The sequence below is a fragment of the Arachis hypogaea genome, chromosome 6, assembly GCF_003086295.3.
Source record: "Arachis hypogaea cultivar Tifrunner chromosome 6, arahy.Tifrunner.gnm2.J5K5, whole genome shotgun sequence".
Classification (NCBI taxonomy): domain Eukaryota; kingdom Viridiplantae; phylum Streptophyta; class Magnoliopsida; order Fabales; family Fabaceae; genus Arachis; species Arachis hypogaea.
Window position 1 is genome coordinate 10,305,537 of NC_092041.1, and position 23,539 is coordinate 10,329,075.

Consider the following 23,539-nt stretch of genomic DNA (forward strand, 5'->3'; position numbering starts at 1 on the left):
TAAAAATAATAACCTCAATACCCCATAATTCCAACATGTATTCATTAACAATTATTCCAACAACATTACAAAACTACTCATTAAATGTAATTAACAAATTCAACTTATCCTATGATTCCTCTAACCTACGTTTTCACAACACTGTAAATATTAAACGTGCGAAACTTAAACCATACCTTGGCCGACTACTTAGTTTCACCCAAGGCAGCCTCACAACACAAAACACAACCCCTCCAAGCTTAATTAGAATAGCCATAAACCATGCTTTGATCACCAACAAACCTCCAAATATTCCCAATTCAATTCCAAAGCATATATACCCACTCAATCTACACCTAATACATATACATGTTCCAATTTCAGTTTTTCCAATATAAATACAAGATTGAGCTAGGGTTTGGTGTCCTTACCGTACCCATATGCTCAATAGCTCGAGCCCATCAAGTCTTGGAAGCTAACTTGAGCCTAAAACACAAAATTGGACAAGATTTCACTATAGGATTTCAATTTCACCAAAGAAATGGGAATAGAGATTCTGAATCAAATATGAGGCCTACCAGTAAAATTGATCAAATAAAAAGGTAGAGCTTGACGCACTGAGTGCGTGGCCGCAAACGGTGCGGCGATCGGAGCCCGGACGGAGGAGTTATGGTGGATCAAAGGTTGTGAGGGTTTGAGATCTCCTCTCCCCTTTTCCCCAATTCTGTTGGCTTCGTTGGATGCAAATGAAAGAGAAGAAGATGCTGCTTCTTTTTAATTATGGGTCTGGTTGGACCCACAGGCCCGGTTTGGGCCCCGGTTCAACTGGTTCGGCCCTTCCGATCCGATTTTGTACCAAATTATAGAAATTGGTATCAAAATTCTCGTTTCAACGAGCTCTATCCTATTTTGATATTAGTTTTGAATTTTTAGCTTCCCTAATTAAAATTCAATTTATTAACTAATTATTTATCGATTTTAGCAAGGTTTACATCCTACCCACCTAATTAGGAATTTTGTCCCCAAAATTCAGAGTGAGATACCTGAAAAGAGGTGGGGGTAGTACTTCCGCATCTCTGATTCAAGCTCCCAGGTATATTCTTCAATACCAGCTCGACTCCAAGCTACTTTCACTAAAGAAACCTCCTTTCCGCGTAGACGCTTGATGCTGGTATCATCAATCCTAACCGGAGTTACTGGAAGCGTCAGATCTTCTCTCACTTGGACTGATTCCGGTTCTAGGACATGGCTAGGATCGAATGTGTATTTACGAAGCTGTGATACGTGGAACATGTCATGCATATTCGAAAGATGTGGTGGTAACGCGATCCTATACGCCACTGGTCCAATTCTCTTCAGGATTTCAAACGGCCCAATGTAACGGGGATTTAACTTCTTGGTTTTGATGGACCTCCCTATTCCAGTGGTCGGAGTAACCTTCAAGAAGACGTGTTCTCCTTCCTCGAATTATAAGGGCTTCCGTCTTTGGTCAATATAGCTTTTCTGACGGCTTTGAGCCTCAAGCATTCGACTCCGAATTCTCTTTATTTGCTCAGTGGTTTCACTTACCATTTCAGGTCCTATCAAGCTCTTTTCTCCTGCCTCATACCACATAATAGAGACTGGCATTTTCTTCCATACAAAGCCTCATATGGAGTCATTCCAATACTCGCATGATAGCTATTGTTGTAAGCAAATTCTACCAGAGGCATATATCGATCCCAGCTCTCCAGTTGATCCAAAACACAAGCTCTTAACATGTCTTCCAGGATTTGGATTGTTCTTTCTGATTGACCATCCGTATGAGGATGATAGGCAGTACTTAGGCTTAATTGAGTGCCAAAAGCTTGCTGAAAAGCACCCCAGAACCGTGATGTAAAGCGAGGGTCTCTATCCGATACAATAGTGGAAGGTACGCCATGTAACCTCACAATCTCCTTTATGTATAAGCGCGCTAACTCCTCCATAGTACAACTTATCCAAATAGGCAAAAAATGAGCTAACTTGGTCAGTTGGTCTATAACCACCCAAATAGCATCACAACCTGTCCGAGTTCTTGGTAAGACCAATACAAAATCCATAGCGATGCTCTCCCATTTCCACCGTGGAATCTCCAAAGGTTGAAGGGTTCTGGCTGGTCTTTGGTGTTCAATCTTGATTTTCTGACAAGTTAGACATTTGGAAACATGTAACGCCACATCATTTTTCATTCCTGGCTACCAGAACATTGTCTTTAAGTCTTGGTACATCTTGGTGCTTCCAGGATGAATGGAGAACCCGCTCTTGTGAGCTTCCTCCAATATGCTCTGTCACAAATCCACGACATCTTGCACAATTATCCGGCCCTTAAACCTCTACAACCCATCTTTATCTTCTGACACTCTCCATTGCTTTCCTTTCTCAATCGCGAGAAAAATCTTATACAATTCTTGATCATTCTGATGAGCCTTTACTAGTTCATCCTTGAAGTCACTTGAAATCTATAATTGGCTTAGGCACCAAGTTCCAAACTCTTCTCTGATTCCCAGTTTCAATCCTTGAAAGGCTTTTAGCGATTCTTCCTCTTTTAGCATAATCCAAGCGGCACATAGGGATTTCCTACTCAAAGCATCTGCTACTACATTTGCCTTTCCCGGATGGTAGTTTAGCTTGAAATCATAATCCTTCAGGAGTTTCATCCACCTCCTCTGACACATATTCAATTCTTTTTGCTCAAACAGGTACTTCAGACTCTTATGGTCTGAATAGACTTGAAATTTAACTCTATAAAGATAATGCCTCCAAATCTTCAAAGCAAAGACAACGGCTGCAAGCTCCAAATCACGAGTTGGGTAGTTTCTTTCATGTGGCCTTAACTGACGTGAGGCATAAGCTACAACTTTGTGATGCTGCATTAACACGCATCCTAAATCTTTCAAGGACGCATCGCAGTATACCTCGAATGGTTCTCTCGGCTCAGGCAACACTAACACAGGGGTGGTAGTCAATCTCTACTTTAAGGCAAGGAAACTCTCCTCGCACTCGTGAGTCCATACAAAAGAAATATCCTTCCTGGTCAGCTTGGTCAAGGGCAAAGCGAGCTATGAAAACCCTTTGATGAACCTCTGATAATAACCCACCAAGCCTAAGAAACTTCTGATTTCCGTCACTGAAGTTGGCCGCTCCCAATTCATCACTGCCTCAACCTTAGCAGGATCCACTGCTATTCCTTGCTTACTCACCACATGGCCAAGAAATTTCACTTCCGACTTCCAGAACTCACACTTGGATAACTTAGCATACAACTTCCTATCCTTCAGGATTTGTAGCATTGTTCGCAAGTGTTCTGCATGCTCATCCTCGGTCTTAGAATAGATAAGAATGTCGTCAATAAACACAACAACAAACTTATCCAGATATAGATGGAAGACTCTGTTCATGTAATCCATGAATATCGCCGGAGCATTAGTTAGTCCGAAGGACATCACGGTATATTCATAGTGGCCATATCGTGTTCTGAAGGCAGTTTTAGGAATATTTTCATCTCTAACCCTTATCTGATGGTATCCGGATTGTAGATCAATCTTAGAGAACACACCGGCTCCCTATAACTGGTCCATCAGGTCATCAATCCTTGACAACGAGTATTTATTCTTCACTGTAACCTTATCCAGCTGCCTATAGTCAACACATAAGTGCATACTTCCATCTTTCTTCTTCACTAGTAATACTAGCGCACCTCACGGAGATACACTTGGTCGGATAAAATTCTTACCCAACAGATCCTCTAGTTGAGACTTCAATTCGGCCATTTCTAGAGGCGACATCCTATAAGGAGCACATGAGATTGGTCCGACCCTAGGTACCAAATCAATAACAAACTCAACTTCCCATTTCGGTGGAAATTTATCAATATCATTAGGGAACACCTCCGAAAACTCACACACAATTAGGATTTGTTCCAAGTTCTGATCATCACCCGAAACACCCGCAGCTAACAACAATATTATTTGACATACGGCCCCAGAATAGTTCACTATCATGGAATTCAAATAGTATTTATTCACCACCACCGGCCCTTCTGTGTCCTCAGGCATGAAACATATTGTTTTTTGCAGAGAAATAGAGTAGAACAAGATTCTTGGATAACCAGTCTAATCCCAAAATGAGATCAAGACCAATCATTGGCAAACAAATTAAGTTATGCACAAAATCACGCTGTTGTATTCGAAAGAGAACTTGAGGGCACCCTAACCTAGTGATCATAGCCTCGTGGGTCGCATTATACATCTTCAAATCATATCCCAGGACTACTATTTTCAATCCTAACTCATGAGCCTTCTCAAATGCAATAAAAGAATGTGTAGCTCCAGAATCAAACAAAGCATTCAAAGTTTTATCAGCCATCTTACAGTTACCTCTAATCAATGTCTCTAACCCCTCAGCACCTACAAAAGAAGTAGTGTATACTCTGCTTGGTTGCTGTATTCTACCTGTCTTATACTTCTTCTTCTCTTGGCAACTGTTAGCCAAGTGTCATGCCTGTCCACAGGAGTAACAGACTTCGGTCCCAAACCTGCATGGCCCAGAATGATACTTCCCACATCTGTGGCAACTCATATCCTGTTGTGGCTGCTTCCCCTGTCTCCTTCCCTGGTTAGCACTAGCATTAGGCCTCCTGGAGTTGCCTTGCCCCTGATTGTTCTGAGGGACAAAGCCACCATGCTTGAATTGTCTGTCCCTAGGTGCAAAATTCCTCCCTGTGGTCCTCTAGAATGGCATCCTCAGACTCTCTTTTTCTGCTGCAACCCTTCTGACACAATCCTCTGCCACCCTGCTCCTATTCACAAGCTCAGAAAACTCCCGAATCTGCATAGGTGCCACAAATCTCTGAATGTCACTCCTAAGGCCTCCTTCATACTTTATACACTTTCATTCAGCAAAGTCCTCAAGAGCTCCCTGACAGATGCGTAAAAAGCAACAAAATTCCTCAAATTTACTTGTATACTCAGTAATGGTCATCTGTCCCTGTTTAAGCTGAAGCAATCCGAGTTCTCTGGCATTTCTAGCTGAGGTGGGGAAATATTTCTTATAGAATTCCTCTCGGAACAACTTCCAAGAGATCACACCCCCGTCCGGCTGCAGAATACGCCTCATGCCCTGCCACCAGTGCTGAGCTTCACCATGCAACTAGTAGGTCCCAAACTCAACCCACTATTCATCAGAAACCTGCTGAGCCTGTAATGCCCGCTCAATAGCTTGTATCCAATTATCAGCATCGGTAGGATTCGAAGTCCCTCTAAAAGTTGGAGGGTGAACCTTCAGGAAGGAATGCATTGACATTGGACCATTCTCGTCATTGTTACCGTTGTTTCCATTATTAATCTGATTTCCCAGGGCTTCAGCTGTCGCTTGCATTGCTGCTGCCATATTGCATAATGCAACCATGAAGTCTATAGGGTTAAGAGTATTTCCTAATGTTTCAGGTATAGCATTGCCTATCCGGCCTCTACCTTGCCCGCGTTCGCATCCGCGAGTAGACATATGGTCCCTATAGACACCAAATAAGTGATATCAAGTTGATCAGCCTCAATATTGCAAGTTCAGTGCTTTAAGTCCCAAATGCATGGTCATGAACGTTTATGCCACATATATCAATTAGATATCCTAATAGCACATAAATTCATACACAGAGAATGCACAAAAGCACAATCAGTCCGTCCTCAAGCTCTATAGGAACGAACTGCTCTGATACCATAATGTAACACCCTACTATACTAAATCTTATGCTTTAGTCATAAGACTAAGATAGTAAGGTATTACGAACCTCTAACAGTAAAAATATACATATGTGTATAAAAGAAATAGTATACTAGGAGCCTTGAAACAAACGGGTAAACAAAAATCACAAAATGAAAAGCACAACGCTCAAGGAATAGGGCTACTTGCGTACTAAGAAATCTAATAGGAAAATGATAAAGGTAAACCAAAGATGTAAAGGAAAGCCAAGGAAACAGTATAACTAGCTCCTGACTCAGCCTGCGAAGCTAAGGCTGGCCGGAGGATATATATATATATATATATATATATATATATATATATATATATATATATATATATATATGAACATACATAGGTATCTCCAAAATACACCAAAATACCAAAATAAACTCATATCTCTCCCTCAACCTCTAGAAAGAGCAGCATACACAAGTTACTTGGAGAGTAAGCTACACATATATATACACAAATATAAACAAAAACCCAAAATACATCCCGAAACTACTTCGCTCAAGATCCAGACGCCTAGCGAGGAGCCTCTCGACCTGCATCTGAAAAATAGCAACACAGTATGGAATAAGAACCGGAGGTTCTCAGCATAGTAAAAGTGTCACGTGTATAATAAATAAAGTTCTGAGAATGCCATAGGCAATCCTAGAATTCCGTTATTCAATTATCCAACTTAATTACTAAATAGAAACCATAAACAGGGGTAGGTATTCTAAATCTACCTAACTTACTCAATTTCAATCCTAGTCTAACACCAAACCATTTCTCCATTTCCTCCATCATCCATAATACAACAGAAACAAATAACCAAACGATTTCAAGTACAAGTAATGAGCAGATAGTACAAGTAGCAAGTATAACATGTAACAGCTGGTATATATCAGTTATGCATACCCAGGAAGTGCATAACAATCAAAACAAACAAATGCATATGATGCATGCCTGTCTTGTGGCTGATGGGGCCCATCTATCGGTTATCCAGCCAACCCGACAAGTCCAAAAATCTTAGACTGTCCCCCGTCGCGCATCCCCAAGAGTCTATGCATAGAGTTCACATACACTCATCATATAATCACTCAATGGGGGTTATCCATACCCAGAAATTTATACGTGCCCGGTCACCTTTACGACGTAGGATCAACAGAGTATCGAGAATCAACCTGGAACACGCGGTGGCGAGCCACGGTTTAAACCTAGAAAAACTCGTATCTCAGATATCATTATTCATAAGCCATGGCAATTTTATTATCAATACAACATCAAGTATCAAGCCTTAGCGCTAAACTTCGTTAACATTCTTATTTTCTTCATAAGCCGTCATTTAAAACTTTCTTCACCCTCAAGATATCTTGTTTTCCTAGCTTCTTTTATCCACTGGACCTAAAACCATACTCTAAGCCTTAAAGGGAAGAAAATGGAGGTTTAGAAGTGGAAAATTGGTTTAAAAATAGTCAAAACCAATTTTTGCAATAGGCAGCATCCACGCGTACGCGTGAGTCATGCGCACACGTGGATATGATCACACGCGTGCGCATGCTTCTCGCGCATACGTCACCAAAATTCCACTCCACACGTACGTGTGATCCACGCGCACGCGTGGATGGGCGCTCTTTCAAAAAAATGGGCAGAATGCCCAGGAAGATTGCTGCAACCAGTTTTTACCATTCCTAAACACAAATTCATACACCAGATTTTCAATGTTCATAACTTTCTCTACAAAAATTCGTTTTTCACAAAATTGATATCAATAAAAAGCTCTTAAACCATCTTTTGTTTGCAACAAACCACAACTCAATCTAAGACTTGAGGAGTAAATTATGGACTTCCAAAGTTAATCAAAAATTGGTTCTTAACCAATTCTAAACCAAGCCTCATTTTCATCACTCATGTTCCTTACCATTATAACTTGCATTCTAATACCATATCAGCCTATGTCATTAACAACCATTGTTCATACTACCTTTAACCAATTTCACAAACCTTGAGCAACAATAATTATCAACATTTACCTCATACATCAATAACCCCTCATTTATTCATATCAACTCTTCACTTATACCACCCTTCATCATATATTTATCAATCTTCTATCAACATATAACAATCAAATGCCATTAACACAACTCAACCCTTCATTGACACATATCAACTCTTTATTAACAATTCTTTATTAACAAACACCAACCATATTCCATCAATATATACCAACATCAACACAATCCATCATAAGTAAATCCAAGAGCATAAAAGTAATAACCTCAATACCCCATAATTCCAACATGTGTTCATCAACAATTATTCCAATAACATTACAAAATTGCTCATTAAATGCAATTAACAAATTCAACTTATCCTATGATTCCTCTAACCTAAGTTTTCACAACACCGTAAATATTAAACGTGCAAAACTTAAACCATACCTTGGCCGACCACGTAGTTTCACCCAAGGCAGCCTCACAACACAAAACACAGCCCCTCCAAGCTCAATTAGAACAGCCACAAACCAAGCTTTGATCACCAACAAGTCTAAAAATATTCCCAATTCAATTCCAAAGCATATATACCCACTCAATCTACACCTAATACATATACATGTTCCAATTTCAGTTTTCCCATTATAAATACAAGATTGAGCTAGGATTTGGTGTCCTTACCGTACCCATATACTCAATAGCTTGAGCCCATCAAGTCCCGGACACTAACTTGAGCCTAAAACACAAAATTGGACAAGATTTCACTATAGGGTTTCAATTTCACCAAAGAAAGGGGAATAGAGATTCTGAATCAAATATGAGGCTTACCAGTGAAATTGATTGGATAGAAAGGTAAAATTCGACGCGCTGAGCGCGTGGCCACGAACAGTGCGACGATCAGAGCCCGGACGAAGGAGTTATGGTGAATCAAAGGTTGTGAGGGTTTGAGATCTCCTCTCCCTTTTCCCCCAATTCTGATGGCTTCGTTGGATGCAAATAAAAGAGAAGCTACGGCTTCTTTTTAATTATGGGTCCGGTTGGACCACGGGTCCAGTTTGGACTCCGATTCAACCAAGTCGACCATTCCGGTTCGATTTTGTACCAAATTAACGAAATTGGTATCAAAATTCTCATTTCGACGAGCTCTATCCTATTTTGATATTAGTTTTGCATTTTTAGCTTTTTTAATTAAAATTTAATTTATTAACTAATTATTTACCGATTTTAGTAGGGTTTATATTATTGATGTTTAGTTTTTTAAAGAAATAATTATCAATTCGGTACACTTATAAAAATCTCTAAAAGATATTATTAATAAAATAATTTTTGAATAATTTAAAAATGTAATAAAAATAATTAATAAAAAATATATTATTTATAAGGGTTATTTGTTATTAATATCTTTTGAGATTATTTTTATAAGTATGGTAAATTTTTGGATATTATTTTAGTAGTTTATTTTTTTTTAATGATGCAATGAGCAAAAATTGTTGTAAACTTAAAATGGCATATCTAGGTTTGCACATGTGTGATTTCCTATGACTTTAGTTATGAATTTTTGACCGATAAAAATATTGACAATTTACTTACAGAACTACCTATAATGTAGTAATATGTGCTTTTTTTTTTGCGGTAATTTTTAACCAGATAAATTAAAGATTAACTCGTCGTGAATTTGAATTTTATTTAAATATTTGTTGTTGATCAATGAATTATTACAAAACAAAATTAAATTTTTTAACATTTACTTAAAAAAACATACTAATAAATTAATTATTAGGCCAACCTAAATTAATTTGTGTAGTAATATATATAGCTATTTTTTTTTTTGGTGACATATATAGCTATTTGTTTGTCTCATTGTAGAAGGAAAATTAGTTACAAACGTTGTTATGAATTATAGAATTTTCAGCCAAAAATTAGTAACATTATAGTTTAAAATAGAAAATTCATAAAACAAAATAAAACAAATATTGCAAAAGTAGAAGAAATCTATACTTGCAAATTTCACTATCTTTTTAGTATTTTTCTAGTTTAAATCCTGCAAAGTTTTTAAATAAAAAAAAATATTGTTGAAACAAAAGTTTATGATATTATCTAATTATTAACATATAAATTAAAGTATTTGACGGGACATAAAAAAAAGTATTTGACTCTTAAATAACTTTTCTTTTTAATAAAAGTCACTTACATACTCTAACAATTAAATAATTGCTTGATCCCTTATTACTTTGTTTTAATGCTCAAAATTTATCTTGAAAAAATAAACCGCATATTAGTTATCTCCTTTAAAGCCATGGTATCAAAATGGATAATAATATAGGAATGTCTTTGATAAAAAATAGAATTATTAAAAATAAAAAATATCTTCATTTTTTTATCATAGTTGTAAAAACTGAACTAAATTAATTGGTTCGACCAAAAAATTGATGAATTGGATTTTAGTCCGATTCGGTTTACTTTTTGAACCATTTAAAAAAAAATTAGTATGAACCAATAAGAATCAGATCAAATCGGTCAAAATCGATAAGAACCGGTATAAATTGGTCTAACCGAATCGGTCTGCTTGAAATTTCTTTTAAAATGTCTTCATTAGGTCTAGAACCAAGAACCTTGGACCAAAAATAACCTCCACTTGCCACTCAACCATTGCACTTCTAACAATTATACTTGATAAATACTAAATATATAGTATACCAAAATATCTAATTTAATTTAATTTTTGTTTTTTCTATTTTTAAAATTAATTATGTTTTAATTATATACCATTATTAATATAAATATAAATTTCACTAAAAATTTACTAATTTACTTGATCTATTTTATTACTAGTGTTATGATTAAGGTTTTTTGTTTTGATATTAGTGTTAAAATCTACTGATATTATAGTTAGATGATAGTTTTGTGAATTAATTATTTTTTTTATTGTGTCAAATTAAGATACTATTGTAATATTAAAATTTTATAATTTTTATATTAATTATTTTTAAAAGTTGAGACTTGATTCTTCATAAAATATTAGTAAACATATATATTTCAAATTTTAATTTTAAATTTGTAACTATTTTATATTTACGTAACACCGATTTTATCAGTTTAATCAATAATTTATCGATTGAACTAATAAACTAATAAACCAATAATTTAACCGGTTCGATCACCGATTCGATTCTCACAACTATGCTTTTTACCATAACATTATCCTAATAATATACCTTACTTCGATAATAGAAAGTTCCATGCACATTGCCTATTCTAAATTTCTAACTTGGTCCTTGGATCATCACATAAGCTTTTCTTATCTTATAACTCAAGAGACACATTGTTCTTTTTCCACCATTGCAAGTTTTATTGCTATGCTTTAATTATTCTCATTCTATATAAATAAGACCCATGATTTAATTTCTTTATACATCTGATCAAAGCCAAAATATGGGCCAGTCTCTGCAGAAATTAGCTCCTGGTACTTAATTCATTCCATATCTAACTCTCTCATTACTTCAATAATGTCAATTAATTAGCAAAAGATTAATTATTTGTACTCTTTCATATATAATTGTTTTTTTTTCTTAAATTTTGACATATAGGTTCTGAAGAGAGAAAGATCAAAGAGATTATTCCAATTATAGAATCATGCTATGAAAAAAATCTCAAGGATGCCAAGAACCTCCAGTTCGAAGAATTCTACCGTATCATATGCGACATAGTCGAGTACTAATTACTATTTTCACTCCTGAAATTTGTTTAATTGAAAAAAAAAACTTTAATAAGATTTTATTATTTATAATTTTTTTTCTTTGGTTTTAATTCTTATATTTTTTGTATTGACTCTATAATATATATCTAAGTTTTTTACATTATTTTTTTACTTAAGTGATGAGGTCGGGTATAGAAATCTATATTATATCTAAATGCGTATCTTACTTAGCTTATATGAATGTAAAATGTTATGTAATTAACATTTTTTTAACATTTTGAACTAAACCTAAACAATTTTTTTTTTCTATTAAAGGTGCTTATATGAATTTTCATAGGGTATCATTCTAGGGTTTAGGTTCAACTTATTTAATAGTTTGTATGGTGCATATAGCCAGGTTGAATATAATGTTAAATAACTTATTAAAACAACAAAATGTGATGATGCTTTAATTTATTTTATTTGGCAGGAAAATCAACGAAAATCTTAAAAACACGCAATTTAAGCTGCCTCCAGTGAATGATCTAAAGGACGCATTCGATGTAAATAAGTCCACTATCATCTTGAAACTTTTACATTTATTATAAAGTAAATTATCTAATGATTATAAACATTTAAGCTGCGTTTAGAAAAAAGACCGATACGAAAAGACTGAGACTGAGAGATAAAGATTAAATTAAATCTCTATATTGTGTTTGGTATAAAAGATATTAGATTGAGTTAATTTCAGTATTATGTTTAGTTTAAAATAAATATAAAAATTAAAAAATAAATTTAAAATTTAAAAAATTAAATAAAAATATTTTTGAAAAAAAATATTAAATAAAATTTCAGTTTATGTCTCTAAAATTTTTTTAAAATATTGAAAGAATTAAAATGTTGTGTCTTGAAACTAAATTTTAATTTCAATTTGTGACCACCAAATATAATACTAAATCTGGGTCTTCAATCTCAGTCTTAGTCTCTTTTTTTTTTTTGGTGATTTCTCAGTCTTAGTTTCTTAGAACAAACACTATAACGTTGAAAAATTTTAACTTTAGAATTAGAAATTAATTTAATATTTGATTGGGTTAATTCAAAAAAATTATTAAAGACATTCGACAAAACTACCCAACAAACTAAACTCATTTGGGATAATTTTGTCGAAAACTAATCAAGTCTAGAATGAATATAAAGTTAGTTTAAATATTTTATAATTAGAATAATGATCAAGTATAGAATATAAGACATAGAGTTATTTGTGATTTGAAAATAGAAGAATAATGAAATTGTTTGATTGATATATAGAAACATCATGGTGGAGAGAAGAGGAAGGAGAAGCTAGAAAAAGAAGATTTCCATGAGATCCTTAAGGAAGTGATGACAAAAGGGTCATCAATAGAGTTATTAACAGGAATTGGAGCAAAGGAAGCACTCATGTACATCTTTGGTGTCCCTTTGGCAACCCTTTTCCTCAAGCGCACAGCTATGCCTAATGCTCTTCCTGATGACTTCTTCATCCCTGGTGTTACTTCCCTCACTGTCCTCATCCTTGCTGCCCTTAACAAGATTTGATGCCACTTAACATTTCTTAAACTTGGGGGTTCATTTATAGGGTGCCATCTTCTTATTACCTTAGTTACCATGGTGAGAACAAAAATGATATGTTCATATACAAAATTAATCACCAAATCAGACACTACCTATTTATTTATTTATTAATAGGTGTTTGTACGTACCTACGTAGAGGAATTAAGTCAATTATTTCATTTATTTTAATTACTTATTAATAGGCGCCATTTATTAAGGTAGATGTAGTAATAATATAAGATGAAAACTTACGTGCAGTTGTCTTTATGTAAAATTGATAGTTAAAAATAACAATTTAGTCAAACCTATCAAATCATTTAACGACTCTCAGCTATTACCTTCAATGAAAACAACTGCACGTGAGTTTTCATCGTAAGATTTAATATATGTATGATTTTCACAGGTATAACACCTCTTTGTTTTTCACGTAAACAAAAAAAAATCATAGTCTAACATTTGTCTAGATATGTCAACGTTCTTAGATTTCATAGGAGACGAGCGAGTTTTTCTCATAACAATATAAACTTGGGGGCAGGAAAATTAAGCTGCAATAATGACGGGTAATGATTCATGGTTAATTAAGCTGAATATAACAATAATGTCAGAATTAACACAAGCCATAATCTTCACAAGTTAATTAGCATGACACGTGTCACAGCCTTAACTTTGCACAAGTGATACTTGTTGTCCAAATGTCTTGAACACCTTTCTAATCCTACGACAAACAATGTCCCTCCGAAGTTGTTGGAGAACATGAGATAACAAACCACAACGTCTAACTTGGATTTTTTTCGTTTCAGCAGAAAGAAAACTCATTGAATATTGTCACATTTTCATTTTCCTCTTGAATGCTGCTGCTGCTGCTGCAACAAATATTGATATTGTTGTCTTGATTCATTTTCTTCATCTGGGGTGTCGATGAAAGACTGAAAATCAGCATGATTGGCAAAGAAGGTGGTGTCTTGAAGGCATGGGAGGCGACGGTGAAGAAAACACACGCCGTTGCGAAAAAGCGTGCCAACAGCATATTTGGGACAATAACTATTGGGCACGTAGAAGAAGATCATCATCAAGAAAACCACCACAACAATGGTAGTAATCGCGTTGCAGAAGAGAATGGGAGCTCTGAGCCATTGGAAGTTTACCATGAAGAGAAGTTTCTCCCCAATGGAGACTACTACACAGGGGAATGGGCAGAGAGTTTTCCACACGGGTTTGGCAAGTACCTATGGTTAGATGGGTGCATGTATGTTGGAGACTGGTACAAGGGAAAGAAAACAGGAAGAGGAACATTCAGTTGGCCTTCTGGGGCTACCTACGAAGGCGAATTCAAGAACGGTTTTATGGATGGGACAGGAGTGTATACAAGTGCCAATGGGGACACCTACAAGGGTCAATGGGTCATGAACTTAAAACAAGGCCATGGATTCAAGAGCTTCTCCAATGGGGATTGGTATGATGGGGATTGGAAGAAGGATGTGACAGAAGGGAAAGGGAGGTATGAATGGAAGGATGAGAGTCATTATTTTGGGGAATGGAAGAATGGGGTTATTAGTGGAAAAGGGGTGTTTGTTTTTCATAATGGGAATAAGTTTGAAGGGCATTGGGAAGATGGGGTTCCAAAAGGGACAGGAACATTCAAGTGGCCTGATGGATGTTACTATGCTGGCAATTGGAGTAGGGATGGTAGGGATCAGGATGGAACATACCATCCATCTGAGTCCTTGGATGAGGAGGAAGATGGCCATTGTCATGCTCATTGGGAGCCCTCTGAATTGTACACTGCTTTGAGTTATTATAGAGTTGGTCGCGGCGAGAAGGTTCCGGTTTTGCCATCACAGAAGAAGCTTGCAATTTGGAGGTCTTCAAAGGGAGGGGAGAGTGGTAAGCCTAGGAGGATGTCGGTCGATGGCAGGGTCAGTCTTGGCTCGGATAGATCAAGTGATAGGTGGCATGATGGTGGGGATGGTGAAGCCCCCATACCTCCTCCTCCTAAAACTCCTCCCAAGGCAGCCACTGATTTGGATGACGAATTGATGAACATACCGATAGAGGATGAAACCACTGGACCCCTCAAACCTCTCAAAGCTCCTAAGAAAGCAAAGAGACAGGGAGAGACTATATGCAAAGGCCACAAAAATTATGAGCTCATGCTTAATTTACAATTAGGAATAAGGTACATCAATCAGATTGAATTCAATGTTAGCCTTTGAGCTATTTGATTGCTTTGTTTTAACTCTTGCCTGGTTTTCTTTGGGTCGTTTCATAGGCACTCTGTTGCAAGACCTGCTCCCTCAGCATCACTTGATCTGAAGCCTTCAGCTTTTGATCCAAAGGAGAAAGTGTGGACAAGATTTCCACCTGAAGGATCCAAGTACACGCCACCGCATCCATCAGCCGAATTTAAGTGGAAGGATTACTGTCCAGTAGTTTTTAGGTCAGCTCTCTTAATCTGTTGGTGTCCACATTGCACAATTCTTCAACAAAAGTGTAATTTTGGAATGAAGAAGACTCTTGATTTATACTAACTTGTGCATTTCACTCTAATCTCAGGGCTCTTAGGAAGCTATTCAAGGTGGATCCAGCTGATTACATGTTATCCATATGTGGAAATGAAGCTCTTCGCGAACTTTGCTCCCCTGGAAAAAGTGGAAGCTTCTTTTACTTGACGAATGACGACCGCTACATGATTAAGACAATGAAGAAAGCTGAAGTAAAAGTGAGTTCAATCTTGTCATGGTACAATTGCAATTAATTTCTTATAAAACATGCCAAGAAAGCATGATGTTATCTGATATTGTTATGCCGGATTTCTTTGCAGGCTCTCTTGAGAATGCTTCCTGCCTACTACACTCATTTTCGAACCTATCAAAGTACAATGGTGACAAAGTATTATGGTTTGCATTGTGTCAAATTAACTGGACATATCCAAAGGAAGGTACATTTCCTATAGTGAGTGTCAGCATAACAGAAACTTATCCAAAAAATGAGGCCTCATTCTTTATTTCTTTCACTTATTAAGTTGATCAAAGCTTCAGAGTGGTTGACATTAACTAGTGCACATTCTAATAGGATAACAGAACTCTCTAGTTTAACAGAACTATGAAATATGAGATATAATCTTTAGAATTTGAACATAATAATACCATGTTTGATTTTCCAGGTTCGATTTATCATAATGGGAAACCTTTTCCGTTCTAAATATAACACCCATAGACGCTACGATCTTAAGGGATCTTCGCTTGGTCGGACAACCGATAAGCCTGAGACTGAGATCAGTGAAACAACTATCCTTAAGGATCTTGATCTAAACTTTATATTCCGGCTGCAACCGTCTCGATTTGAAGAATTCTGCAGGTGATTAAGGATTTCAGCACTCAATTTATCATTTTGCCTTGGAAAGCTAGCCTGTTAAGTGGAACAATAGCAAACTCCAAATACATTTTGCAGTTTTAATTTGTTTCTTCACTGTAAGCTGATCATATCTACATATACTTGTTATCCAGTCAAATTGATAGAGATTGTGAGCTTCTAGAACAGGAGGGAATTATGGACTATAGTTTGTTAGTAGGTATTCATTTCAGACATATATCACCAGATGGGGAACTTGTTCCTTGTGGATCTGAGAATCTTGTTGGTAAATTTCTTATTTCAACACTATCTCCATTTCAAAATAACTGTCAATTTGGATTAAGTGATACAATAAAAAATTGTGTTTAATGTTTCTTGTGTTTGTGTTCTTTAAAAATCTCATTCACTTCAGGAAAAGCCAAAAATGATCCGGATCCTCCTGGGTAAAGTACTTCAACTCTTTTTTTTTTTGACACTTATAACTTGATTTATACAAATTGAATGTGTGTTCAACACTATACTACTAAACTTTGAAAGCATATTTCCATGGAAAAAATAATATTAGACTAATAATGAATAGTAATTAAGATACTCTGACCATCCTCCTAACTGGTACCATCTTTTTCTAAGCATTTTGCTTGGAAATATATGTATGATCCATTTATATATGGTTATGTAGCACAAATTTTATTGTCTCTCTCTCTCTCATAATAAACCATCCTCTCCTCTCACTTGATATGCTCTCTAATACATATACAAGAATTTATCATCTCAAGATGAAGACTAATAGCTTGGTATGATTGTGTGTGTGCAGTGCCTTATTAGGTGTGAATATGCCAGCAAGAGTTGAAAGGACAGTGAGAAAACGTAGTAGTGAATTACAACTTGTAGGGGAACCCATTGGAGAGTACTATGATGTAATATTACATTTTGGAATCATAGACATACTTCAAGACTATGACATCAGCAAGAAGCTTGAACATGCCTACAAGTCCATTCAATATGATTCAACCTCAATATCAGCTGTTGATCCAAGACTATACTCGAGGCGCTTTCGCGACTTCATCCTTAGAATATTCACCGAAGACTCTTCCTGAAAGGTATACATGATTCTCCATTTATCTCATCCAGATATGGCATCATTAGTTCATTACCAATCTGGTGCAAAGTGGCAGTGTGTTATAACCATGCCAGAAATGAGAAACCCTTAGGATTTTCACCCTTATTTTTGAGAGCTAAGTGCTAACTCACACCTATTTTGTTTATTGCTTAATCACCTTCATTCTATGTATAGTGCAGTATAAGGGAACACATCATGGGGAAAGCTAAAAGCTAGAGAGACTATGTACATGCATGTTGCACACATCTGCTAGAATATAAATATCTAATGCAGCAGCTTCATCAGTTACTATTTTGTTAAAGCTAGATAAGAGGGGTGGCAGGGAACTCCAACATTTTGTATTGGTATCAGATGTACATTAGAAAAATTGAAATGAATCAATGTGTGCCTTTTGACTTTTCCGTTTGATTAGTACTTATCTTACTGAAATAATACTAGTCTCATTTCCACGTCAAATAAGGACAATAAAAAGGAGCACTTAAAGAGATTAAAGTTACCATGGATAATTGACTGAACAGCATCAATCCCAAGCCTATCACTGTTAGCAGGAAAAACGAAGAAAATCTGCACTGATTAACTTAAAAAAATTTCAAAAATAGCATCAGCCGTTAGAATAGACAACCTCTTTTAACAGCATGCTTTTTGTGGTTTCGGTTTGGAAATGAGAAATCTTTTTTGGCACAGTTGCTTTAACGATCTTTGACAGGTAAACTTCATAATCGTAAACCAAAATATAAATAAATAATAAACTGCCTTCATTGCTTTCTTGATTTCTTGTAACCTAAATGAAGCAAGAACCCAAAACTAAGCCAGCAACCCATTTTGTCGCATATCTTTATATTGTAGTTCCAGTGACAAATTTAACTTATCCTTATAGTTTACTTATAAAAGTACAACAGCATGGACTACTTCAACGCCACTTTACCTAAGGCCGTCCAAAATACTAATCCCAATCTTAATACCATAACAGAAAAGTATGAATAGGCAAACAGAAGTTGCAGGAGTGAAAATTTCATAAGGCAAACCAACGATGGTCCACTATAACAAAACATGTCCAATTTTCCGAGTAGGTTAAATTACAATGAATTACACTACAGGTACAAAAATCAGTCATTTCCAATGCTGAAATTGCAAAGTATAATTAACTAATGTTGTCTGAAGCAGAAAATGCAGAGGTAAGCTATGTGGCAGTGACAAATCAATCTCCATGGATGGTATAACGTTCCCATTTCTTTGTTGGATCATATATCTGCAATAGTAAACGAGAAAAGGGCATTCAGAATTAGATGCTATGCAAGAAGCTGCTACACATCTTAAAAGAGTCAAGGATGGACATTGTTAAATTTAAGAGCTGCTCAGCCAAAAGGCAGAAAAGGAACTGTGTGTGTGTGTGTGAGAGAGAGAGAGAGAGAGAGAGAGATTGTACCTCCCATCTTGAAGCAGGAAATATATGTTTGTTCTTTTCATACCAGTGTCTTTCTACAACCTTCCCAGCATGGGACTGTTTTAAAAGAAAATAAAAGTACAGTGTTAATGACCCAGAAACTACATTTCAAGTTTACTAGAACCAGCAAAGGAAAAACATGATATATCAAGCTTAAGCCTTTAACCATCTTAGAAACTTAAATTTCACAGTAGTGGTAGAAATGTGCACGTAAAATATGTACCTCATCCTTCTCTATAGTGGCATCAGCAATTGTTCGGACATCCTCATGCACATCAAAATGGAAAAGCTGTATATATAGAAAAGCATCAAGTAATGTGAATACTGAACACTATTATACTATTAAAATATAATGAGGGAAACTTTCAAATGCAGAATACCAGACAGAAGACCAATAAAAGTTCTAATTGAAACGATGAAGGTTCAGTTAAGAATAGATGATCAGCTACAATAAATTATCTATTGTATATATAAAGTAAGAATAAATATATAAAGTAAGAATAAACTCGTACAAGAAAATGAAAGACATTATTAGCCTTGTCAGAATGAACTCAATGATGCATCTTCTGAGAGAATAAATCCTAAATCAACTAAAGTAAGAGAACAAATGAAACATACTGGTCCGCTCTTGCCTCTGGCTTTGTTCACGATTAGCTCATAGAAGCTGTGTTGCTGCAATAAACATGAGAACAGCAAATTAATTAAGTTGATACCAATCCTTGTATGCAGTCTTTATGAAATCATAACTAAACCACATCTTCATACATGAGGAATGATAAGGTCTTCTTTCACATATAGCAAATTTTCAACTGAGGTTGTTCGAATCTCTCGGAATTCAGGAGCCAGTTGCTGTTGGACTGCTCGAAGAAACTCTCCAATGCTATCACCCTTGCGTACCTGAATCATATTATAAAATCATTGAGAACCCAAGATCACAAGATGCATCCTAACAATACGATAAATCACAATCAATGAACTAGAAAAACAAGTATGAAGCAGACAGCATATACTTGCCTGGATTACACGCCTGTGACCAGTTCCATCCCAATAACTGTATGTAATTTCAAGAGGCTCATCTGAAACAAAGGAAATTTTTGGTTGGCAATAGGCTAAGAATATCTTGTAGCTATAGTAATATAAAAAAAAGTTTCATTTTGATGCACTGACAGTGTAAAACGTTTTACAGTGCAATCACATCCGTTCTTTTAGATGATCATTCGCAAGGTCAATGTGAAAGGTAGTTATTTTTACTGGTGTGGCGTTACATAATTGGATGCATGTGTAAAATTACCTTAGACTAACAGTGCATCAAAATTAAATTCATAAAAAGTTTGGGGTAACTTATCTAATATCTTGTAACTATAGTTGTATCTGTGTATATTTAACACATCTGGTATGTTGTTCACACAAGTGGATGTAGATTTGACCATCTATGCTTCCTATTCCACTCTTCTAACAAAATCAACTACACAGTACACGGGGACTTTTATACAGTTTAAGTATTTTATGCACCACTTTCGACTAAGCTAGGCTGAAGAAGCAATTGAGTGAATCTGAATATACACTTCTTCCATAAATAAACTATACTTTTTATTTATCTATTTATTTTGGTTAAAACAAGCTATATTTTGTCCCTTCACCCTTTTTCGTAAAGTTGAAATAAAAACTATGTGTATATACAAGTGCAGGCTTACTTCGAATTTGCTCCTGCTCACGGAGCCACTGTTTGCGCAGCCTTTCACGCTCAGCTTGTTCCTCAGCCTCTCGCTCACTAAACAGCCACCCTCATCACTCCAATGCCCGGATGTTAGGGAAATAAACAATAAAGAAAGGATAAAAGCATGAAACAATAAGAGAAAAGGAGGGAAGAGAGATGCCACACCTGTCGGGTAGAAAGCTGGTTTCAACAGTAGGGTCTTTTCCAAGTTTACCACGTCTTAGTCTCTCCAGATTCTCTGCTGACACAGAACGAAGTTATTTTAGAACAATGACATACCACAATATACATTTAAAGATTGGAAACTAGCTAAAAGAACAAGAACAGGTTGATTGGTGGAGGTCTAAAAAATTGGTCTTCAAAATGAACTTCAAGAACAGTAGAAATGTATAATACAAGAAATCATCTTCAACTATTGACATACTCCCCCTCTCCCCCCCCCCCCCCCCAAAAAAAAAAAAAGAAATTGCGATAAAACATTAATAATATTATGAAGTCTTTTTCTTTGATGATCTCTTTTTTTTCTGAGAAAAAATTACAGCAACATCATTAAAGACTCCATATGACTATTTAACAGTATTATTGTATTGATAAAATGAACAAGAACAACAATTTGAAACAAATCACAAGTTGTTGAAATATCCTCTTACTATCTTCTGGTTCCTCCTCTTCAGCATCATTGTCAATATCCTCTGCAAACGACAATCGAGAATTTCCCTTTATCTTCCTCTTCTTGCGCTTCTCCAACTGAAGCTCCTCCTCCCTGTTTCAAAAGAGAAAACAAAACTATAATGAATGACAACACACAAACCAAAAGCTGGATGAACAAGTGCAAAACAAAAAAAAAAACAAAAAAAACCTACTCTTGCTGTTGCTTCTGAAGTTTCTCCTTCTCTTCTTCCTCAATCTTGCTCTGAATATTAACCCTCTACTCAAAAGAACAGGCCATTTCATTCCATAAGACACAACAAATCACAAGAATATAGTACAACAAGTTAACATTAACATCAACATTAACATTAACAGTATTGATAAATAAGAAATTACCTTCTCTACATACTGCTCTCTGGTGACAAGACCAACAGTTTCCTTCTTAAAAGCAGTCTCTAGAATCTGAAACAATCATTCATTAGAACCAAGGATAGATTAGTCAAATTCAAACCAACATAACGAATCAAAGAGGAAATTGAATTGAACATTGAAAATGAACAATTACCTCAGAAGTGCTAGAGCCGAATTGAAGGAGACCAGGCTGGCCCTTGGCGGAGGCAGACTTGGTTTTGAGCTCTTGGATTTTACGGCGCTCAGCCTCTCTCTGCTTCTCAAGCCGTCGGATCCTCACCGCGTCTTGGGCGGTGCCGACGTAACCGTCTCCCATGCCCGACATATTCTTCCCTTCCAAGCAACCGCAATCTCCAACCAACAACCCTAACCCTAACTTGAATTTTCTCCTATTCCTCTCTCAGCTCAGATGGACGGAAAATTAAGGATATTGCCAGCGGTAATTGAAGACGGTGGTTCAGCCGCTGAAGGTGGAGGGGCGGCAAGGTTCGCACTTTGGACGAGAAGCTGACACTAATAAAGTAATAATTAATTTAATTTTTTTATTTAATGTTCTTTTTTTTTGGTCATGGATTTAATGTTCTTTTGTCTCTGGTCTCTACAGATTTTTTTTTTGGCGTGAAGTCAGAATGGTATGGATTTGGGCCTTTGTGCTCTTTTTGGTTGATCGCTATTGGGCCAGTGTTTAACCAATGTGTAATTTAAGACCAAAAATTATCTGTCTAATGAGATTACACAGAATTTAGTAATTATTTTAGGAATTAGCTAATGGGGAACTTGTTAACGGTGTTAATATAAAAAATTTGCATTGAAAAGCTAAACATTTGAAGTTTTTAATATATCCATTGTTTATTTAACGAAAAAAAAGTTTCAAATTTTAATTAAAATAACTTTGGCAAAACCCATTATTTTGTTATGTTTTTTAACCAAATGGTGGGTTCAATTCAATCCCTCATTTTCGTAGTCAAAACAAAAAACTGGTCACAAAAAATTAAATCAGTAACAAAATCACGCCTAGAAAAAAGATAAAAAAAATATCTGCTACACACAAAGTTCTTAAACCATTTGACAAATCTTTTAAAATAATAATATGGTTATGTATGCGTTTCTAAGTATTGGTGGACATTTTTCAATGCTATGACACATCAGCAGGAAGGTTGAACACGCCTAGCCACAACATGGTCCATCCAATATATAATGAGTTTTGTTATTCTGTGTTTTAAATGTTTAAGTATACCATAAAATGAAATATTTTAATATTATTTATTATAAAAATATTTTTTTTATATTTTTAATGTATTAAATATATTAAAATATTTTTTATAGTGACCAATGTTTTAAGATATTTGAATCTATAATTTTTAAATAAATATAGAGAGACTAAGTCATTTGAATTATAATTCGTTAATATTTATTTTTGTTTGTTGTTAATAGTTAATTTCATCAAATAAATATAAATTATGTTCTCAATGATTTCATAATTTAGATTCCATTCAAAGAATAATTAGATGCCATTCAAAGAATCTATATCTAATTATGGAATTTGATTCACTTCAATAAAGAATCCACTTAAGTTCATGTCAAATCCATGAAGACACCGTAGACTTTTCATAGTTTATTACTTGTTAGAACAGATATATCTGAAATAAAAAATTATCATGTTTATATAAAATATTAACTATCAAATTAATTATTATATATTTAAATATAAATATATGTCATTTTAATATATCTTTATATTTTATATCTTTAATGTATATTTAATATAACTGATAGATTTAATAATTAATTTTTAGTACACAACTAACATAATTTATTAGAAATAATGTAGACTCAAAAATGTATTTAAATTATTTTA

At 35.3% G+C, this 23,539-nt stretch overlaps 3 protein-coding genes and 2 long non-coding RNA genes across 7 annotated transcripts; 2 read left to right on the forward strand and 3 right to left on the reverse strand.

Annotated features, from left to right (window-relative positions):
• Nucleotides 1–21: 21 nt before the first annotated feature.
• On the reverse strand, nucleotides 22–723 carry LOC140173331 (uncharacterized). The gene is made up of 3 exons (XR_011861947.1): nucleotides 558–723; nucleotides 411–465; nucleotides 22–335 (listed from the first exon to the last, which is right to left on the reverse strand). It is a non-coding gene; the product is annotated as an uncharacterized lncRNA (long non-coding RNA).
• A 5,230-nt stretch (nucleotides 724–5,953) lies between these two features.
• Nucleotides 5,954–8,692, reverse strand: LOC112695942 (uncharacterized). The gene is made up of 4 exons (XR_003150632.3): nucleotides 8,550–8,692; nucleotides 8,403–8,457; nucleotides 8,169–8,327; nucleotides 5,954–6,290 (listed from the first exon to the last, which is right to left on the reverse strand). It is a non-coding gene; the product is annotated as an uncharacterized lncRNA (long non-coding RNA).
• A 2,367-nt stretch (nucleotides 8,693–11,059) lies between these two features.
• Nucleotides 11,060–13,198, forward strand: LOC112695939 (uncharacterized). Its single transcript, XM_025748484.3, has 4 exons — nucleotides 11,060–11,184; nucleotides 11,309–11,432; nucleotides 11,888–11,960; nucleotides 12,706–13,198. Exons 1-4 carry the CDS (start codon nucleotides 11,154–11,156, stop codon nucleotides 12,970–12,972), a joined length of 495 nt encoding a protein of 164 aa, XP_025604269.1. The 5' UTR covers nucleotides 11,060–11,153; the 3' UTR covers nucleotides 12,973–13,198.
• A 445-nt stretch (nucleotides 13,199–13,643) lies between these two features.
• On the forward strand, nucleotides 13,644–17,869 carry LOC112695936 (phosphatidylinositol 4-phosphate 5-kinase 4-like). 2 transcript variants are annotated; one of them, XM_072197985.1, is made up of 9 exons: nucleotides 13,644–15,163; nucleotides 15,257–15,424; nucleotides 15,541–15,706; nucleotides 15,809–15,925; nucleotides 16,151–16,344; nucleotides 16,494–16,624; nucleotides 16,751–16,781; nucleotides 17,153–17,438; nucleotides 17,633–17,869. In XM_072197985.1, exons 1-8 carry the CDS (start codon nucleotides 13,926–13,928, stop codon nucleotides 17,433–17,435), a joined length of 2,328 nt encoding a protein of 775 aa, XP_072054086.1. In that variant the 5' UTR covers nucleotides 13,644–13,925; the 3' UTR covers nucleotides 17,436–17,438; nucleotides 17,633–17,869. The 2 variants fall into 2 exon arrangements, with proteins under 2 accessions (XP_072054086.1, XP_072054085.1); XM_072197984.1 differs by having other exon boundaries at nucleotides 17,638–17,869.
• Nucleotides 17,870–18,453: 584 nt separating this feature from the next.
• Nucleotides 18,454–22,242, reverse strand: LOC112695938 (protein XAP5 CIRCADIAN TIMEKEEPER). 2 transcript variants are annotated; one of them, XM_025748483.3, is made up of 12 exons: nucleotides 21,836–22,242; nucleotides 21,667–21,732; nucleotides 21,483–21,547; nucleotides 21,270–21,382; nucleotides 20,785–20,857; nucleotides 20,597–20,673; nucleotides 19,917–19,978; nucleotides 19,668–19,799; nucleotides 19,521–19,574; nucleotides 19,126–19,191; nucleotides 18,885–18,959; nucleotides 18,454–18,707 (listed from the first exon to the last, which is right to left on the reverse strand). In XM_025748483.3, exons 1-12 carry the CDS (start codon nucleotides 22,004–22,006, stop codon nucleotides 18,657–18,659), a joined length of 1,005 nt encoding a protein of 334 aa, XP_025604268.1. In that variant the 5' UTR covers nucleotides 22,007–22,242; the 3' UTR covers nucleotides 18,454–18,656. The 2 variants fall into 2 exon arrangements, with proteins under 2 accessions (XP_025604268.1, XP_025604267.1); XM_025748482.2 differs by having other exon boundaries at nucleotides 20,785–20,860; nucleotides 21,836–22,241.
• Between the last annotated feature and the right edge of the window lie 1,297 nt (nucleotides 22,243–23,539).